The sequence below is a fragment of the Rattus norvegicus genome, chromosome 7 (genome assembly GCF_021556685.1).
Source record: "Rattus norvegicus strain SHRSP/BbbUtx chromosome 7, alternate assembly SHRSP_T2T, whole genome shotgun sequence".
Taxonomy (NCBI): Eukaryota; Metazoa; Chordata; class Mammalia; order Rodentia; family Muridae; genus Rattus; species Rattus norvegicus.
The window spans coordinates 48,123,635-48,144,177 of record NC_141540.1 but is presented as its reverse complement, the minus strand read 5'-3'; the positions used below and the strand labels follow the sequence as shown (position 1 = coordinate 48,144,177).

The following is a 20,543-nucleotide window of genomic DNA, read 5'->3' as shown; positions in this document are numbered from 1 at the left end:
ATTTTCTATTCATGTATTAATAGTTTTAGGATTGTTATTAAGCTATATTTAAATGTTTGAAATATTTTTATGAATAGGAAATTGTGTATTATGTTGTCTAACAGTAATTGTTATTTGCATAAGAATGAACTTAATTTATACATGTAGTATATTTATATGAATCTACTTAGGTATTTAGAAAATTTAAAAATTTATAAAGGCTCTGTTGATAGATGTTCTATAAGAGTAATTTTTATTTGTCTCACGTAAATTGTCATCTGGTGGTTTCCTGCCTCTATCTGCCAACATACGCATAGATCTGCAAGCTTCTAATGACATCAGTACAATCTAATCTAGGCCTAGAGTGTTTTCAGCCTCTGAGGTTCCTGCTGAGTAAGCTCACCCTTTCTGAGCTCTGACTGGCTGATTCAACTCAGCTGTTTTGGCACAAACTCCTTTCCAATCTGACTGATCCAATCTGGCTTCTCTCTCTGACTAATTTGTTCTGCTTGGCCTCAAACTAATTTAAGCAATGTTTTCTAATCTGGCTCCTTCTTATTCTGACTTTCTGTCCTCACCTGTGTCTTGGGTGTTCACTCTTGAATCTGTATCTGTAAAATTCTTCCAGTAAAACTGCCTCCTCCTTCTCTTTCCTCGCTGTTCTCTGAAGTAGCCTCTCTTTTCTGTCTGTTCTCTTGAATGCTGGGCATATTTTATCTCAACTCATTCTGTCAAATCTTTCTGACCTCGCTTTGTCTGTCCCTCAATTAAAAATTACTTTCGAATATGACTGCTTCCTTCTACTGACCCACTTTACCTTCATTGTTTGGGGTTAAAGGTGTGCACTAAGAGTTTGTCCCAGTCAAAGCAGCCATGCTGCTGGATTAAAATTTCTCTGCAGTGTTCTATAATGTTATATAAACTCAATGTATTTGGTAATTACATATTAAATAATTACATAAGGTGTTAGTATATTTTGTAAAAAGTTTAGTCTTTATTTGATAATAAATATTTGTAATATAGCATCAAAATATCAAGAATATATTTGATATGGATGGGATCAGAAACATGGTACTTCTAATAAAAATGCAAATTATAACTAGTTAACTTTTTCACTTGTTTTTTTAGAATTTTCTAGAAAGACATAACTCCATGAAAACAGAAGGAAAAACTTAAGCAACTATGTTTGTTTGGAATAGACCTTTTATATGGGTACTTTTACCTATTTACACCATTTGCTGAATATTTTGGTATGAGATAAAAACTGCAATATTTGACATATGACCATTGGTAATCCTCTCATATTTTTGTTACTTGAATTTTAGGATGTACTTGAATTGCCAGAGTCAGTTCTTCATTATTTCAGCGTCATAAAGAACAAGAGTAAAACTGCTGAAGAGCTCATTCTTCAGGACTTGGAAGATACTGATGTCTTCAGTAAGTATAAAACATGTATCTGTAAAAAGGGAGTCATTCTTTTAAATATCTTTTAACAATCTTTGAGCACACACACCACCCTTGTACATATACATACACACACTCATACACATATACATACACTATACAAATTCATATATACACACATACACATATACACCCACACAAACACACACATACCTCATGTACATATACACATGACACATACCAAACACATACCACACACATCACACACATATCACACACACCTAAACACACACTCCATGTACATACACACACAACATCCACAGAAACACACACATACATAACCCATGTACATCCATACAAAACACATATATTCCGTGTATGTACACACAGACAACACAAACAACATACACAAATATACACATACCACACTCGTCACACACATAGCACACACATCTACACACACATACACACCCCATGTACATACACACACAACACACAGATAGACGCAGAACACACACACAAACACACAACACACATACATAAAACACACACATCTCATATGTACACACACACAAATGCACACACATATACACAAACATACAAGTCCTATAGTGATATTAGTTTTCTGTTGTAGAATCTTATTTATGATTCAAACTTCCTCTATCACAACTTGGGTCAATAAATGAAAACATCACCTGCTTCCCCTTATACATAATAGCTTTATAAAAATATAATTGGATTTAACTTACAGAAAGTCAGTTGGAGAAAAATGTGGAAAATTATATTTGTTTTCCTTCAGCTTTTTACATTGTAGTGCACTCCAGAAAGATTGTGAATATATATTGGAGAAGAAATATATCATATTTGGTAAAGTAAATGGGAGGAGTTAATCATCCTCTGTTAAGGTGGTTTACTATTACAAAACACTAAAGAGAAGGACTGTAATTACATTTGAAATGATAATGAAAAGGAAATAAAAATCTCATAAAATAAATTGATATCATTCGTTGTGGTAATTTTAATCTTTTAAATTAATATTTGTAGAAAATATTTTCATTGTGTTGTACAAGATTCTAGTGTCAGTTTCTGTCAAATAGAATTGAGACGACATTTATTTCTCTCTCTTATCAAGGCGTCATTGTATGCTGCATATGTATTCAATTTCCTATGAAATAAAACACTCCACTTTGAAGGGTATCTCCTCAAGACTTTGGGTGTTCTAAAGGAAGTGAACCCTTCCATCCTGCAGGAAGCTCAGCGAGACTTAGGATATTAATAGGAATGGGGGCTCCTTAGGACTCAGGAAATAACCAAACCTGAAGCTTTAGGAATTCTGAAACTGACCAGACACTCGAGGCCTCTCACTCTCCAGACTTAGATAAACAATACAGACTGCTGAGAGACATTCTCAGACAAACATACCTGATGGAAAGGAAGAGTCTCAGGTCAGCATAACTGCCTAGAAAATACTCAGTCCATCATAGCTGCCAAGAGGCAGAGATCAGATGAGCTGCTTTCAAGAAGCTGAGACCAAATGAATGGCTTTCAAGGGATGCTCTCCAAAATCTAGAGCCCTTTGCAAATCATGTTGTGAGACCCAGGGTTCCAGGCTTCTTAAGCTATTGCTGAGGCTGGTGTGAACTATGCTAATGGAGCTGTCTTACAATCAGTCCTGTTTCTGTAAGAAACTCCTTACCCATATTCATGCAAGCAATCCTATTCGCCTTGTTGGTTCACCAAGTTTGACTTTGGTAGTTTTTATTTTGTTTTGCTTTATGTTCAGGTCTGCACCTGGAGTGAGTAGAGGTTTGTTCAGGACTCTCCAAGAATTGAGTCACACAGTATTGTATAGTCAAACAGCTCTGATTCTATGTACATAAAAAAATAAAACACCGTGTAGACTATGAAGAGCGATAGCAAGACAGCGAGCATTAGAAGTTTGGTTTTATTTTACAAATACTGATAACTTTTTTTTACAACTTTTAAAAAGAACTTTCTATTTCTTGGAGTTAGTGTTGCTAATTAAGTATGTTGATGGAAATTAAGGTGAAAGAGTAATAAAAAGGATTGAGATTTTGATGTGCACTCTAATATTTGAAATTATAGTACACCCGTTTCTCTAGGTTGTAGTTATGGCGCAGTGTCTGACAGTCATATGCATTTGAGAACTGGATCAGCATCACCTGAATCTAAAGCAAATTCTGAGCAATTAATGAAGGTATGCATTTAACTTATCAATGGAAGGACTCACTATTGCAGCTAGGAATTTGTTATTTTCTGTTACATGGGATGTTAGTTTATTGCCTGAAGTTTAATTATTTTAAGCAAATCATTTTTTTTGTTTCATAGTATGCTCTGGTGTATCATATAAAACTACAAAAATTTCAGTTATTAAAATTAGTTTTTTGATCCATACATATTTGGGAATTAAATGTTCATATACACAGGGCAGCAGAATAATACTGCATTTATCCTTTTTTTGAAGCAAAACAATGTATTATAATGTTTATTGTATTTCTTATGAAAGAAAATACTTTACTGCAGAGAATCTATAAGAGCAGAAGGGTTTGTATTATATTTGGAAACTAACACAGAAGAAAAATCCCTACAAAATAAATGTAAAGTGCAGCATTTTACAGGTCGAAACCCTCCCAATGTATTTTGAAGAATGTCCTTTAAAGATTTTCTACTTAGATTCGTTTTCATTCAGTGTATATTCTCTAACTCTGTTGAGACGTTCTTTGTAAGAGTTGGAACATAACTTGAACAATATTTTATATCCTTTTTAGTCTTTTTTGTTATCATTCAGATTTGAAATACTAATTTTGAGTTTTGTTGCATCAGTGCAGATATCTTATATATTTTAACCTCAGAGGAAAGAAACTTAATTATATATTACTTTCAGTCAAAACTAAATGCATGACTCAGGTTTAAGTAGATAGTAGTTTTCTTTGTATTATACTGAGTATATTACTAACCTGTGTATATGAACAATTGGCACAGACAATAAAGATAGATAAAAGAAGAAAATAAAGATAGAAAATCATCAGGGGGCAAGGAATATTTTGAAGGTATAATTAAGCATATTAACTGACTATTATAGATTAACAATCACTTAGTTTTTAAAACTTTAAGAGTATAATTATATTTATAAAGAAAATATTAATGTTTTTAAAAAGTTTATAGTAAATCAGATTCTAGGTTTGTGTATTTAGACTTTATTAAAATCATAGTTTTACCCTACTCTGACTTTCTTTGATAATAAAATAATAAAGATATTCTTTTAACCTCTAAGATATTATCTGTAATAGACAAGGAAGAATTTATGAGAAGTCTAGCTCCTTCTGCCAAGCGTGTATCTGTTCCTGAGCCTATTACTCTTGACATATCCATGGATGAATATGTTTTACCAGGTGGGCAGTATTCCAAATTATATGTTTAAAGACTTTTTTACATGATGTATCAAAGTGTGTTGAAATTTTTAAATGGGTACTTGTAAATATACAACTGTAAAAATTTTAAAAACTGAAAGTCATTATTCCTTAATCAAATACAGAAAAAGATGAATTCAAGAATACATAGAAAAGACAAGGGGTGAATTGGAGGGGAAATGGGTAGGGATGGAGATGACAGGTGTTTTTTTTAGTTTTTAAAATTCACTCACCATCTTGTTGCCTTCATTCCTAGGAGGCAGAGATGGTTCAACATATGTAAATCAATATATGTAATTCACTATATAACTGAACTCAAGCACAGAAATCACACGATCACTTCAAAGGATGCAGAAAAGGATCTCTGAAACATTCCCACATCCCGTCATAATAAATACTCTATTGAGACTCAGTATGGAAGGAATTTTTCTAAACATTATAAAGACTGTCCATGACAAACTGATAGCCAACATCATGTTAAATGGTGAAAAAGTTGAGGCATCTCATTACAATCATAACAAGACAAACCTATTTTTGCTCACGACTCTTTCAATATAGTTCTTGAAGTCCTATCTAGAATAATAAGAGAAGAAAATAAAAGGTATATAAGGAGGAAAAGAAGAAGTCAAAATATCTCTATATTCAGAATACCCTTGCAGAATACTTGATTCTATATATGAGAGGCCCCAAAGACTGCACCAGAAATCATCTCGAGCTGACAAATATATTCAGCAAAGTGTCAGGTTATAAAATAAACACAGTCAAATCAACATCATCCCCATATACCAAGGCAAACGGAGAGAGACTAAGAAATCAGATACATGGATTTCTGTGGACTGGGGACAGGTGGAGATGGGAATAGGCGTAATAAGATCAGGAAGGAGGGAAAGAAGGAGTACTGGGGAAGACAACTGGAATTGGGATCACTTTAGGGGCTAGGTAGAAACCTAGGGCAATGGAAATTCCTAGAAATGTAACAGGGTCACCCTAGCTAAGATTCCTAATAAAAGGGAACACAGAGCCTAAACCTGCCATTTCCTATAACCAAGCAAGACATACAGTGGAGGGCTTAGGACACCAACCAAGGCACAAAACCTTTGACTTACATTTCCAGGATAGAATTAAACACTACCGGCAAAAAGGAAAGGAAAGGAAAGGAAAGGAAAGGAAAGGAAAGGAAAGGAAAGGAAAGGAAAGGAAAAAGGAAAGAGGAAAAAGGAAAAGAGGGAAAAAGGGGGAAGTGAGAAAAGGGGGAAAGGGGGTAAAGGGGGGAAAAGAGAAAAAGGAAAGGAAAGGATAAAGGAGGAGGGGAGGAGGAGGGAAGGAAGGAAGGAGGGAGGGAGAGAGCGTGGTTTTGAGGAAAGGGAAGGAAGAATTCATAATGATATTCTGTTATACTAGTAGATAGGAGGCTGGTATAATCACCATGCTTCAGAGAGGCTCTATCCAGCAACTGCTCGGAATGGATGCAGACACCCTCAGCTAAACATTAGTCAGAAATCATCAAATTCTGAGGAAGAAGAGGAGGAAGAATTGTAGGAGCCAGAGGGGTCAACACCACAAGAAAAACCACAAAATCAACTAACCTTGGTCCATAGGGGCTCACAGAAACTGAACCACCAACCCAGGAACCTGAGTGAGACCTAGGTCCTCTGCATATATGTCATGGTTGTAAAGCTCGACCTAACAGTTAGAGCAGGGTGGTCTCTGACTCCTTTGACTACTCTTGAGGCCCTTTCCTCCTACTGGGCTGCCTCATCCAAATTTAATATGAGGAAAGGTGCCTAGTCTTATTACAACTTTAACATGCCATGGTTAGTTGATATCCTTGAGAGGTCTGCCTATTTCTAAAAAGAAATGGAGAAGTGCATGGGGAGTGGGGTGGGGTATGACTAGAAAAACAAGGGAGCAGGTTAGAAGGAGTGGAAAGATGGTATATATGAGTGAAAATCTTTTGAAACAAGAGAAATCAGAGAAACAATCCCCTTTACCATATGTCATAATTAAAGTTATTATGGTTGTGATGAAGCACCATGACCAAAAACAACTTGGGCAGGAAGGAGTTTGTTTGGCTTATGTTGCTTAATCACTGTTCATCATTGAAAGAAGTCAGGAGAGGAACTCAGGCAGGAACCTGGGGGCAGGAGCTGAGGCAAAGGTCATGGGGGGAAGGGTGCTGCTTGCTGGCTTACTTCCCCATGCCTCCTCAACCTGCTCTCTTAAAGAACCCAGGACTACAGCCCAGGGCTGGGCCCACTCACAATGAGGGCCCTCCCAAGTCAATCACTGTTTAAAAACTCACCTACAGGGATAAACTACAGCTTTATCTTAAGGGGGGATTTTCTTAAGTGAAGGTTCCTCCTCTCAGATGACTTCAATTTCTATCAAGTTGACATAAAACAAGCCAGCATAACGTCCAAAGAAAAATTTAAGTGCTCACATAGGAAATTCAAAAGACAAATACTAAGAAAAAACACTGATGAAAACATTGAAGAACACACAGCAAAATGAAAAGATCTCCTTTGTACATGGGTTGGTAGTATTAATATTCTGATAACCAGATCCCAAAAGTAATCAACAAATTCACTGTAATTCCCTTCGAAATTACAATGTAATTCTCCACAGAAATTTCTCAAAATCTTAAAATTCATATGGAAACACGAATGATCAGTTAACCAAAAGAATCCTGAACAATATCTCTTAACTGTATCACTTAGCTCCTTATATACAGACACACTCACGCATTATTTTAAATTTTAGGGACTATTTTAAGGAAAGTTATTTGATTTCCTTATTGACAGTAATAGAATTTTTATACTGATGAAATTGCATATCTGCATAGCTGCATGGCTGTTGACATCCATTTACGATTGAAAATATATATCCTTTTGCTTTGGTTATTTGCTTTTACATTATGTTTGTACTGTAATATAGATCAGTATGGCAGGTTTGATCTCAAGAATAGCACCTTTGTTTCTCTGAATGAATGCAGATGAGGCTGATTTGAGTTTTGGATACTTTGAAGTAGAAGAACGATGTAGAAAATCTTTTGAAGCTTGGCAGGACAAACAACAGGAACTAGAAGTAAAAGATAAAGCAATTCTGGAAGCCCAGAGTGACAGGGAAAAACAGAGCTTTCAAGAGGAAGATGAAAAGAGACAATGCTGGATAAGACAGTTTGAAGTTGAAAAGAAAAAATTAGAGAATCTTCATAAGGTATGGTAGTTTTCATCTCTCAATAAGAGCATAGCTACCCTCTGATGTCTGAAGTATGACTGGTGATTACTGTGTGTCTTTTAATTACTCTTGATGAGGGAAATTCCTGATCATGGATCTGGATTAGTTTGCATGAACTCTATCAGAACTTCCCATGTGGACTCCTGATCTTAGAACCCACTGAGGTTTATGGAATCTCAAGGGATATCCTATATAATTTGAAATTTCAAACACAACTTATTGCTGTTTATGCCTTTTGAATCATAGGAAAAGATAGTTCTTTTGATTATATAATGTATTCTCTGTATTGTCTGACATATGGCACATTATATAAGATATATTAAAGTGGTTGAGTAATTTAGGTGGCATTCTGAGCCCTGCCCCTAAATTAAGCTAAGTTTTTTCACTGTAGATTGATAATTCTGTTTTCTTTTCTGTTTGTTAAGAGTGTTCAAAGTGAGGTTTGTATGGCTAAATCATAATAGCACTGATAAACTGATTGGAAAAACTGATGGAATTTGGGAGTTGGACTGCATGTCTATATAGAGGCAAGACCAATTTTTGTGTCTCACTAACTAAGGTTGGTCTGTGTATTATCCAGAATTCTGTGTTTTTGTTTTGTTTTGTTTTTTTAATGCTCTAGTTGTAGCTAATTGGAGCAGTATTTACTTGCTTATACTGAAATGCTTTAAGTTTTAGAGAATAATGACTATTAAATTTAATAAGCTATTTGTCTCCTTTAGTTACCACTGGAAGATAAAAAACCTCAGGTGCACGTTTTAATGATAGCAATCTCTGCTCTCCATGGTTGTAACTTAATTTTTGAAACTTAGAATGATGTTTTTCATAAAATTCTGATTCAAGAAAATTAGTCCTTTGTAGATCTAATGGATACCTAAATATGCACTTTATTATACTTTGTTGTTTGGAAATCTTTGCATTAGACTGTTCAACGTTCTTATAACGAATACAGAATATATAATTTACTGTCTTCCCAATAGTAGTTGATTGCATTTTTGTTAAATTTCTTAGCCATCTAGAAGCAGCTATCATAAATCTTATGGGGTATCTTACATAGGCTTTCACTGCTGTGAAGAGAGACCACACCCATCCACCTCTTATAAGAACAACATTTAATTGAGGCTGGCTTACAGGTTCAGAGTTTCAGTCCATTATCCTCAAAGCAGGAGCATTGCAGCATCTAGGCAGGCATAACAAAGGAGAAGCTCAGAGTAATGCTTCCTTTTCTGAAGGCAGACCGGAGACAATTGGCTTCTAGGGAACTAGGACAAGAGTCTTATAGTCCATGTCTTCAATGACCTACTTTTTCCAACAAGGCCACATCTACTGGAACAAGTTCACACCTCCAAATAGTGCCACTCCCTTGGCCAAGGATATTCAAACAATCACATCCCACTCTCTGGCTACCATAGGCTTGTTCAAACATAAGAATCTATGGGGGCCATACCTACACATAGAATAATGAAAAATACATTTAGTTCAACTTCCAAAGTCTCCATAGTCGAGGTCCCTTTCCCGACTGTTGGGCAATTTTAGTAAGGTCACTCCTTTTGAGTTCTGAGAGTATCTTACTTCCTGGTACTTTCTAGAGGGTCCTCTCACCTCCCACCCCTGAAACTGCTTATTTCCATTCATTCTCTTGGTCTTGTCCCCTCTGTGCTTCTCTCCTGTCCCTTCCCTCCATATCTGATCCCCTCCCCTCTCTGACCCAGGTGCCTCCCCTTCCTCTGCCTCCCATGATTATTTCCTTCCCCTTTCTAAGTGAAATTGAAGCCTCCTCACATGGGCATTTCTGCTTGTTACACTTCTTACAGTCTGTAGGTTGTATCCTATGTACTCTGTACTTTTGGCTAATGTACACTTATCACTGAGTACATACCATGCATGATTTTTGGGTGTGAGTTACCTCACTCAGGGTAATATTTTCTGGTTCTATCATTTGCCTACAAAATTACTTATATACTCATTTTTAATAGCTGAGTCATGCTCCATCATGTAAGTGAATCACATTTTTTTGTATCCACTCTTCTATTGAGGGACATCTGGGTTGTTCCCAGCTTCTGACTATTACAAACTACAGATTGAGAAAAATTCTTCACTAAGCCTACATCCAACAGAGGGCTAATATCCAATATATATATTCAAGGAGTTAACCCCCAAAAACTCAAATAACTAAATTAAAAAATGGAGTACAGAGCTAAACAGAGAATTCATAACAGAAGAATCTTGAATGGCTGAGAAACACTTAAAGAAATCTTCAAAGTTCTTAGTCAAGAGAAGTGCAAATCAACATGAGCCTGAATTTCCACTTCACAGCAATCACAATGGCTAAGATCAAAAACTCAAGTGGCAGCACATGATGGTGAGGATGTGGAGAAAGAAAAACACTCACCTATTGCTGGTGGGATTGTAAACTGGTTCAACCACTCTGGAAATCAGTCAGTTCCTGAGAAAAATTTGAAAAAGCTCTACCTGAAAATGCAGTTATACCACTCTTGGGCATGTAACTAAAAGATTCCCCACCATACCTACCACAAGAACAAGTGCTCCACCATGGTCATAGCAACCTTCTTTGTAATAGATGAGCTTCTTAAAAAGTGCTTTCTTTCACATCTACTTCTTCCTTATCTTTCCTATGGCCCTTGTTCTGATAGGTTTTGTTTATGATGAACTTCTCAAATAACACCTTTTCAAAGAAGATAAAACATGATATAAAAATGCTATATTAACCTTTTCCATGTTGATTTGTTTCTTGTTTGTGTACTTTCTCTTTTGCATTTCACTGTCTTGATTATCTTCATACAAGTTTAGCAACTCTTATCCATGTCTATTTAGATTTATGTTTCTGTCTGCCATGACCCATGGCACTTTGCAAAACCTCAGTTCTTTTCCTCCATCATTAACCCTATGCTTTATTATTTGACATCACCCATAATTTGCTCTTATCAATACCAGCCTATTTAAAAATATAAAGCTAATGTTGTAACTTCTATTGATACTTGCTACTACAAATGCATCTAAAGCTGGATGCATTGTGTTTTTCCTCTATTATGGTCTTCCATTATTCCCAATTCATACACCAAATTGCCATGAAAAAAACCATTTTTAAATGTTAATTTCAAGCTTATATCCTGTGCAAAGAATCCACAGCTACATGAATCACAAAACATTATTTTTTAAATGTCTTTTTAAAAAGTAGATTTTTCATACTGATGTTGTGAGAGAACTTTCAAGATATTATTAAGATATAAAGACAACAGTCCAGATTGCCTTATAAAGATAGTTGGTTTTCAAAAACGTCAGAAATCCACAAAATTTGAGATTTAAAGTTATTTATCTTTTGTTGAGACATATCTGCTCCTAACATTCCCCTTTGGTGGATTTAACGAAGAATGTGAACATCTCTACCTCCAGGTGAGGCAATACTTTGTGGCTAGGCAGTCACTGGACAAAACTGCCTGTTTCATCTGCAGACTAATACTGTCCAGAAAAGGACAAATTATGCAGAATAGTTGACTGATAAACCCTGCCAAGACAGGGTGATCAGCCCTTCAAAATCTGCATTTCCAGAGTCTGTCAGTTGATTTTGGGCCAGAAGGCTGAAGACTTGAGCTCACATGTTGCTAACCGGGGACTGTGCTAGCGGAGATTTGTCTCTACAACCTCTCAGTTCTGGAAGCTGTGTTAGGCTTCCTTTTTGTATAGATATTTGGTCATTCCCAGATTTCTGACGGGGTTGAAGACGTTATAGTCTCATAGCCTATCAGGCTGTTTAACTCTAAATATACATATTTTATTGGATAGTTATCAGGTAGTATACAAGCTAGCCAAGATATAATACAGATTTTAAGGCTTTCTGAAGCTGGAATGGATAACTAAATGTTCTGTTTAACTGATATAGTGTTGGACTGGGTCTTAGATATATTTTGTGCTCTTAATTACAAAATGATAGTAGTTGTGCTCAGCTTATATTTGAGAGAAAATATTTTTTTAATTAGACAAAAAGGGTGAAATGTTGTGGTTTGCCCTGAAGTTACTGTATTTTGATGCTAATTCCACTGCCCCAAGAACAGCTGCCTAGTCAAGGACTCAGAACTCAGGTGACTTCACCAGAACCACCTCCCCATTGACTTTGTAAAGTACTGGTGAGGGGCAGGTACAGGATAGAAGGAGGCCTGTCATTGGAGGAGAAGGAAGGATGGGTGGGAGAGAAGTTTGAAGGCAGAGGAGGAGACTAGGGGAGAGAGGAGGAGACAGGGGAGGGAGAGAGGGGAGAAGCCGTGGCAGGACAAGATGGCAGGTGGTGTTAAGATTCTGCTCTGTGTATTTACAGGTTGTTATTAATGTTCTCAAGGGATGGATAATACCGGGCTTTGTATGTTTAAGTGGGCAATTATATCTTATCAATTGGAACTAAGATTATTGTGTTGTGTGTTCTTTTATGTGAGGGTTTGAGTGCAGGAAAAGTGTGCGGCTGGGATGTGTTTCCACCGAGATATCTAGCAGATATCTTGGGGCACCTGTAGTGCAGACCTAGCGGGATAAAAGACAACAATACCCATTATTATTTTTATATTTTTACAACAACATTCTATGATTATGGTTTTCCATCCACTTCTCCCAGCAGTTCCTCCCCAATTTTCCTCTTATCCAGCTCCATACCCTTTTGCCTCTCACTCCTAGAAAACAAGCAACATATAAGTAATACTAATAAAATAAAATTAGGAAAGACTAAAACTAAAACAGATTAGGACAAAGTAACCAAATTAAGAGCCAAAGAAAAAGCACAAGAAATCCATATAGACTCGTACATTATCATACAGTGAGATATCCCAAAATACATAAAACCAGAAGCCATAATACTACCCAGACTACTACTACTACTACTATCACTGCTACTAATACTATTTGTTATTATTATTATAAATTATTAAATATGTAATAATAGCTGTGAATGAATGTTATGACACAAAGAAGTTCCAAAGATGCCTTTAAGTTCATTTTGTTTTCACCATCTACGGTTGGTGATGGGGCCTAAACTTAAAAGTACTTTGTTTCCCCAAAGAAACAAAGATTTCCTTGAAGAAAACTAATTTTTATTTGCAAATAGTTACCAACTTGAGATAGATTCTAGGTTAGGGATGGGGACTTGTGTCCATTTTTCTGTTCAGGGATCCTATCTGATTCAGATTCAATCATGCTATCACAGTCTCTGAGTTCATATGTTCCCCAGCCTTGTTTTTTCTAGACTTCTCTAAATTTTGGGTGTTTTTTTCATTCACTTTGGCTCTTATAATTCTTCTTTTCCTACGTCTGCTGAATTCTTAGAGCCCTGAGGGGAGGAGCATCCCTTTAAGGGTTGAGTGCGCTAAGGTCTCTCATTCTCTAGGTTTGGTCTAACTGCTCATCTGATGCAGGAAGAGGCTTCCTTGCTAATGAAAGACCGAGGTCCAGATGGAGTGAATATAGTGAATATGATTAGGAATCACTTTATCATTATGTTCCATTATGGTAGCAGAACTCTATTATTTGATTTTTTTTCTAGGTCCGTGGCATATCTAGGCTCAAGGTTTTAGCTTCCCAAGTAGCATGGGATATTTTATCCATCTAGTGGCGTGGACCTTAACCAAATCAGTTATTGATTGGTTACCATAGGCTTTGTGCCTATATTGCACAAATATAACTAACAGACAGGATACCACTGTAGTTCAAAGGATTTGTACGTGGGCTTTGCCTCTTTCTTTATTATTATTTTTGTTGTTGTTGTTGTTGTTAGATATTTTTATTTACATTTCAAATGTTATTGCCTTACCTGGTTTCCCATCCATAAGACCCCCTACCAATCCCCTATGCCCCTTCATCTATGAGGGTGTTCCCCACCCCTAACCATCCCTCTCTTCCAACCATGACATTCCCATTCACTGGGAAGTCCAGCCTTGGCAAGACCAATGGCTTTGTCCTCCCAATGGTGCCCAACAAGACCATCCTCTGTTACATTTGCAGCTGGAGCCCTGGGTCTGTCCATTTGTACCTTTTGAATAAGTGGATTAGTCCCTGGGAGCTCTGGTTGGTTGGTAATGTTGTTCTTATGGGGTTGCCAGCCCCTTCAGCTCCTTCAAACTTTCTCTAACTCCTCCAATGGGAACCCCATTCTCGGTTCAATGGTTTGATGCTAGTATTCGCCTCTGTATTTGTCATACTCTGGCTGAGCCTCTCAGGAGACAGCTGTATCAGTTGTCCTGTCAGCATACACTTCTTGGCTTCATCAATATTGTATAGGTTTGGTTACTGTGTATATATGGTCTGGATCTCCAGGTGGGGCACGCTCCGAATGATCATTCCTTCAATCTCTGCTCCAAACTTTGCTCCATATCTCCTTTGATGAATATTTTATTCCACCCTTTAAGGAGGACTGAAGCATCTGCACTTTGATCATCCTTCTTCTTGAGCTTCATGTGGTCTGTGGATTGTATCATGGGTAATTCGAGCTTTTGGGATGATATCCACTTATCATTGAGTGCATACCATGTGTGGTTTTTTTTTTGTGATTTTGTTACCACACTCAGGATAACATTTTATAGTTCCATCCATTTGCCCATGAATTTCATGAAGTCATTGTTTTTGATAGCTGAGTAGTACTCCATTGTGTAGATGTACCACATTTTCTCTATCCATTCATCTGTTGGGGGGCATCTGGGTTTTTTCTAGCTTCTGGTTATTATAAATAAGGCTGCTTATGAACATAGTAGAGCATGTGTTCTTGTTATACGTGGGAGCATCTTTTGTGTATATGCCCAGGAATAGTATAGCTGACTCCTCAGGTAGCACTAATTTCCAATTTTCTGAGGAATCTCCAGACTGATTTCCAGAGTGGTTGTACCATCTTGCAATCCCACCAACAATGGAGGAGTGTTTCTCTTTCTTTCACATCCTTGCCAGCATCTCTTGTCACCTGAGTTTTTTTGTCTTAGCCATTCTGACTGGTATGAGGTGGACTCTCAGGGTTGTGTTGATTTGCATTTCCCTTATGACTAAGGTTGTTGAACATTCCTTTAGGTACTTCTCAGCCATTCGATATTCCTCAGTTAAGAATATTGGTTTAGCTCTGTACCCCATTTTTAATAGGGTTATTTGATTCTCTGGAGTCTAACTTCTTGAGTACTTTGAATATATTGGATATAAGCCCTCTATTGGATGGAGGATTGGTAAAGATCTTTTCTCAATCTGTTGGTTCCCATTTTGTCCTAATGACAGTGTCCTTTGCCTTACACAATCTTTTAAGTTTTATGAGGTCCCATTTGTCGATTCTTGATCTTAGAGCATAAGCCATTGTTGTTCTATTCAGGAAATTTTCTCTAATGCCCACCTGTTCAAGGCTCTTCCCCCCTTTCTCTTCTATTAGTTTGAGTGTATCTGGTTTTATGTGGAGATCCTTATGTGGACTTAAGCTTTGTACAGGGTGATAAGAATAGATCGATTTGCATTCTTCTACATGCTGATCTCTAGTTGAACCAGCACAATTTGTTGAAAATACAATCTTTTTTTCACTGGGTGTTGTTAGCTCTTTTGTCAAAGATCAAGTGACCATAGGTGTGTAGGACTTCAATTCTATTCCACTGATCTATCTACCTGTCCTGTACGAATACCATGCAGTTTTTTATCACTATTGCTCTATAATATAGCCTGAGGTCAGGGATGGTGATTCTCCCATAAGTTCTCATATTAATGAGGATATTTTTCAGTATCCTAGGTTTTTTGTTATTCCAGATGAATTTGCAAATTGCTCTTTTTAACTATATGAAGAATTGAGTTAGAATTTTGATGGGGACTGCATTGTAGATTTCATTTGGCAAAATGACCATTTTTACTATATTAACCCTGCCAATCCATGAGCATGGGAAATCTTTCCATCTTCTGAGATCTTCTTCAATTTCTTCCTTCAGAGACTTGAAGTTCTTGTCATATAGATCTTTCACTTGCTTGGTTAGAGTCACACTGTGGTGTTTTATGTGATTTGGGATTTTTGTGAAAGGTGTCATTTCTTTCTCAGTCTGTTATCCTTTGAGTAGAGAAGGCTACTGATTTGTTTGAGTTTTATATCCAGTCACTTTGCTGAAGTTGTTTATCATGTTTAGTAGTTCCTTGCTGGAACTTTTGGGGTTACTTAAGTATACTATCATATCATCTGCAAATCATGATATTTTGACTTCTTTCTTTTCGATTTGTATATATTTGACCTCATTTCATTGTCTGATTGCTCTGGCTAGGACTTCGAGTACTGTATTGAACAACTAGGGAGATAGTGGGCAGCCTTGTCTACTCCCTGATTTAGTAGGATTGCTTAAAATTTCTCTCCACTTAGTTTGATGTTGGCTACTGGTTTGCTGTATATTGTTTTTACTATTTTTAGGTAAGGGCCTTGAATATCTGATCTTTCCAGGACTTTTATCATGAAGGGGTTGTTGAGTATTGTCAAATGCTTTCTCTAAATCTAAAGAGATGATCATGTTTCCCCCCTCCCGCTTTGAGTTCATTTACATAGTGGATTTCGTTGATGGATTTCTATATATTGAACTATCCCTGCATTCCTGGGATGAAGCCTACTTGATCATGATGGATGATTGTTTTGATGTGTTCTTGGACTTGGTTTTCAAAAATTTTATTGAGTACTTTTGCATCAGAATTTATAAGGGAAATTGGTCTGAAAATCTCTTTCTATTTTGGGTCTTCTTGTAGTTTACGTATAAGAGTACTTGTGGCTTCATAGAATGAATTGAATAGTGTTCTTTCTGTTTCTATTTTGTGGAATGATTTGGAAAGTATTGGTTTTCTATGAAGGTCTGATAGAATTTCTGCACTAAACCCATCTGGTTCTGGGATTTTTATGGTTGGGAGACTTTTAATAACTGCTAACATTTCTTTAGGAGTTATGGGACTGTTTAGATGGTTTAAGTAACCTTATTTAATTTTGGTGCCTCTTAACTGTCTAGAAAATTGTCTAGTTAATCCAGATTTTCCAGTTTTGTTGAATATAGGTTTTTGTAGTAGAATATGTTGATTTTTGGAATTTTCTCAGATTCTGTTGTTATGTCTCCCTTTTCATTTCTGATTTTGTTAATTTGGATATAGTCTCTGTGCCCTCTGGTTAGTCTGACTAAGGGTTTGTCTACTTTGTTGATTTTTCTCAAAAGAAAAAAAAACAAAAAAAAGCCTCTAATTTTGTTGATTCTTTGTATAGTTCTTTTTGTTTCTACTTGGTTGATATCAGTCCTGATTTTGAATTTTTTCTGCTGTCCACTCCTTTTGAGTGTTTTTGCTTCTTTTTGTTCTCAAGTTTTAAGTGTGCTGTCAAGCTGCTAATGTATGCTCTCTCCTGTTTCTTTTTGGAGGCACTCAGAGTATGAGTTTTCCTCTTATCAGTGCTTTCATTGTGTCCCATAAGTCTGGGTATGTTGTGCCTTCATTTTCATTAAATGCTAAAAAGTCTTTAATTTCATTTTTTACTTCTACCTTGACCAAGTTATCACTGAGTAGAGCATTGGTCAACTTCCATGTGTATGTGGACTTTCTGTTGTTTTATTGTTGTTGAAAACCAGTCTTAGTCTGGTAATATGATAGGAGGCATGGGATTATTTCTTCTTGTATCAGTGGAGGACCATTTTGTGACTGATTATAGTGTCAGTTTTTGTGAAGGTACTGTGAGGTTCTGAGAAGAAGGTACACTTTTATTTTTTAGGATGACATGTTCTATACATATCTGTTTAATCCACTTGTTTAATAACTTCTGTTAGTTTCTCTGTGTCTCTGTTTAGTTTCTGTTTCCATGCTATGTCCATTGATGAGAGCGGAGTGTTGAAATCTCCCATTATTATTGTGTGAGGTACAATGTGTGCTTTGAACTTTAGTAAGGTTTCTTTTATGAATGTAGGTGCCCTTCAATTTGGAGCATAGATATTCAGAGTTGAGAGTTCATCTTGGTGGATTTTTCCTTTGATGAATATGAAGTGTCCTTCCTTATCTTTTTGATAACTTTTGGTTGAAAGTTGATTTTATTCAATATTAGAATGGCTACTCCAGTTTGTTTCTTGGGACCATTTACTTGGAAAATTGTTTTCCAGCCTTTAACTCTGATGTAGTGTCTGTCTTTGTCACTGAGGTGTGTTTCCTGTGTGCAGCAAGATGCTGGGTCCTCTTTACATATTTAATCTGTTTGTCTGTGTCTTTTTATTGGGGAATTGAGTCCATAAATTTTAAGAGATATTACAGAATAGTGACTATTGTTTCCTTTTATTTTTGTTGTTAGAGTTGGAATTATGTTTGTGTGTGTCTCTTCTTTTGGGTTTGTTGCAAGTAGATTGTTCTCTTGCTTTTTCTAGGGTATAGTTTCCCTCCCTGTGTTGAACTTTTCCATCTATTATCCTTTGTAGGACTGGATTTGTAGAATACATTGTGTAAATTTGGTTTTGTCATGGAATATCTTGGTTTCTCTATTTATGTTAATTGAGAGTTGTGCTTGATATAGTAGCCATGGCTGGCATTTGTGTTCTCTTAGCGTGTGTATGATATCTGCCTTGCATCTTCTGGCTTTTATAGTCCACAGTATAATTCTGACAGGTCTGCCTTTATGTCACTTGACCTTTTTCCCTTACTGCTCTTACTGCTTCTTTCTTTGCTTTGAGTGTTTGCTCTTTTGACTATTATGGGACAGGAGGAATTTCTTTTCTTGTCCAATTTATTTGGAGTTCTGTAGGCTTCTTGTACAATTATGGGAATCTCTTTCTTTACGTTAAGGATGTTTTCTTCTATAATTTTGTTTACTAGCCTTTTACTTTGGGAGTCTTCGCTCTCTTCTATACTTATCCTTATGTTTGACCTTCTCATTGTACCCTGTATTTCCTGGATATTTTGGGTTAGGAGCTTTTTGTGTTTTACATTTTCTTTGAATGTTGTGTCAATGTTTTCTATGGTATCTTTTGCCCCTGACATCCTCTCTTCTATCTTTTGTATTCTGTTGGTGATGCGTGCATCTATGATTCCTGATCTCTTTACTAGGTTTTCTATCTCCAGGGTTGCTTCCTTTGTTATTTCTTTATTGTTTCTATTTCCATTTTTAAATTCTGGATGGCTTTGTCCAATTCCTTCACCTGTTTGTATGTGTTTTTTGTAATTCTTTAAGGGATTTTTGTGTTTCCTCTTTAAGGGCTTCTACATTTTTACCTGTGTTGTCCTGTATTTTTTTAAGGGAGTTATTTATGTCCATCTTAAAGTCCTCTATCATCATCATGAGGTGTGATTCAAAATCCAAATCTTGCTTTTCTGGTGTGTTTGGGTATCCAGTATTTGCTTTGTTGGTAGAACTGGACTCTGATGATGCCAAGTAGTCTTGGTTTCTGTTGCTTAGGTTCCTACACCTGCCTCTAGCCATCAGGTTGTCTCTGTTGTTAGCTTGTCTTGCTGTCTCTGAAAATGGCTTAAACCTCCTGTAAACCTGTGTGTCAGCATCCCTCTAGATCTATTTTCTTATAAGTGGATCTGCGTACAAAAAGCTGGGGACCATTTCAGCTCAGGGCCAGGCAGAAACCAGAAGGGAACTTTTTCAGACTGATTTGTAGTTTGTCTGTCCTGAGGCCTCTAGGAGGGTCACTCAGAGCAGAAGAGTTGGTCTAACCTCTGCTCTCCGGTGTGTCAGTGGTTCTTATAACTGTCTTTAAGCTTTGGATACAAGCAGAAACTGAAGTGTCCTGCCCCTGACTGTTCCTCGATTCCTGTGCCCTGAAATCACTTGGTAGGTTCTTCTTGGGCCAGGAATGTGAGCAGATGTGGAGATCTTCCCTTATCTCTCAGGAATGTCCACAGTTCTGAGAGTCCAACTCTCTCCCCCATGAGATTTGTGTACAGAGATCTGTGGGACCAGTGGTTCAGCTCCAGGAGCAGACAGTAACCAGAAGGGTCCTTTCCCAGACTGTTCCTGGGTTTCTGTGTCCCGCGTCCTACAGGCATGTTTCTCAGAGCAGAAGAGTTGGTCTTACCTCTCTTCTCAGGTGTGTCAGTGCTCCTTGGCCACTCACCTTTTTCCTTTGGTAGTTTACAGGGTACCTTCTAGTACCATTGTGAACCACAGTCTGAACGCTCTGGGTAGACACCAGCTGTATTTCTTCCTATTCAGTGAGCTATGTTAGTATTGTCTTCAGCCTCAGTTTATGGAGAATTACCAGCAGCCTTAGCAATAGCCTGGGTTGTTCATGATTAGGTCATCAGTTCCTGGAATAGCAGGCTTCATTTGTTGATTAGAATGTTCATTTGGGGCTCAGTCTCTCCCATGATTTGGTGATTTAATTTTGTTCATCTTCAAGTATGTATATGTATATGACATTTATGCACACATACAGACATACACACATATGTATATATAGAATCTTTAACTCTATTAAGTTATAATACCACCCCTTAAATGGCCTTAATTTTAGATATCTCTTGCCATATTTCCTCCCT

The 20,543-nt window shown here is 36.9% G+C and overlaps 1 protein-coding gene across 2 annotated transcripts in view; it reads left to right on the top strand.

Moving 5' to 3' along the window:
- The window catches only part of Lrriq1 (leucine-rich repeats and IQ motif containing 1), a 218,294-nt gene that overhangs the window by 7,085 nt on the left and 190,666 nt on the right, over window positions 1-20,543 (top strand). For both annotated transcript variants that reach the window (NM_001447135.1, XM_087556318.1), the window contains 4 exon segments: window positions 1,305-1,416; window positions 3,507-3,601; window positions 4,679-4,796; window positions 7,807-8,030. In NM_001447135.1, the coding sequence (NP_001434064.1) occupies window positions 1,305-1,416; window positions 3,507-3,601; window positions 4,679-4,796; window positions 7,807-8,030 (549 nt within the window).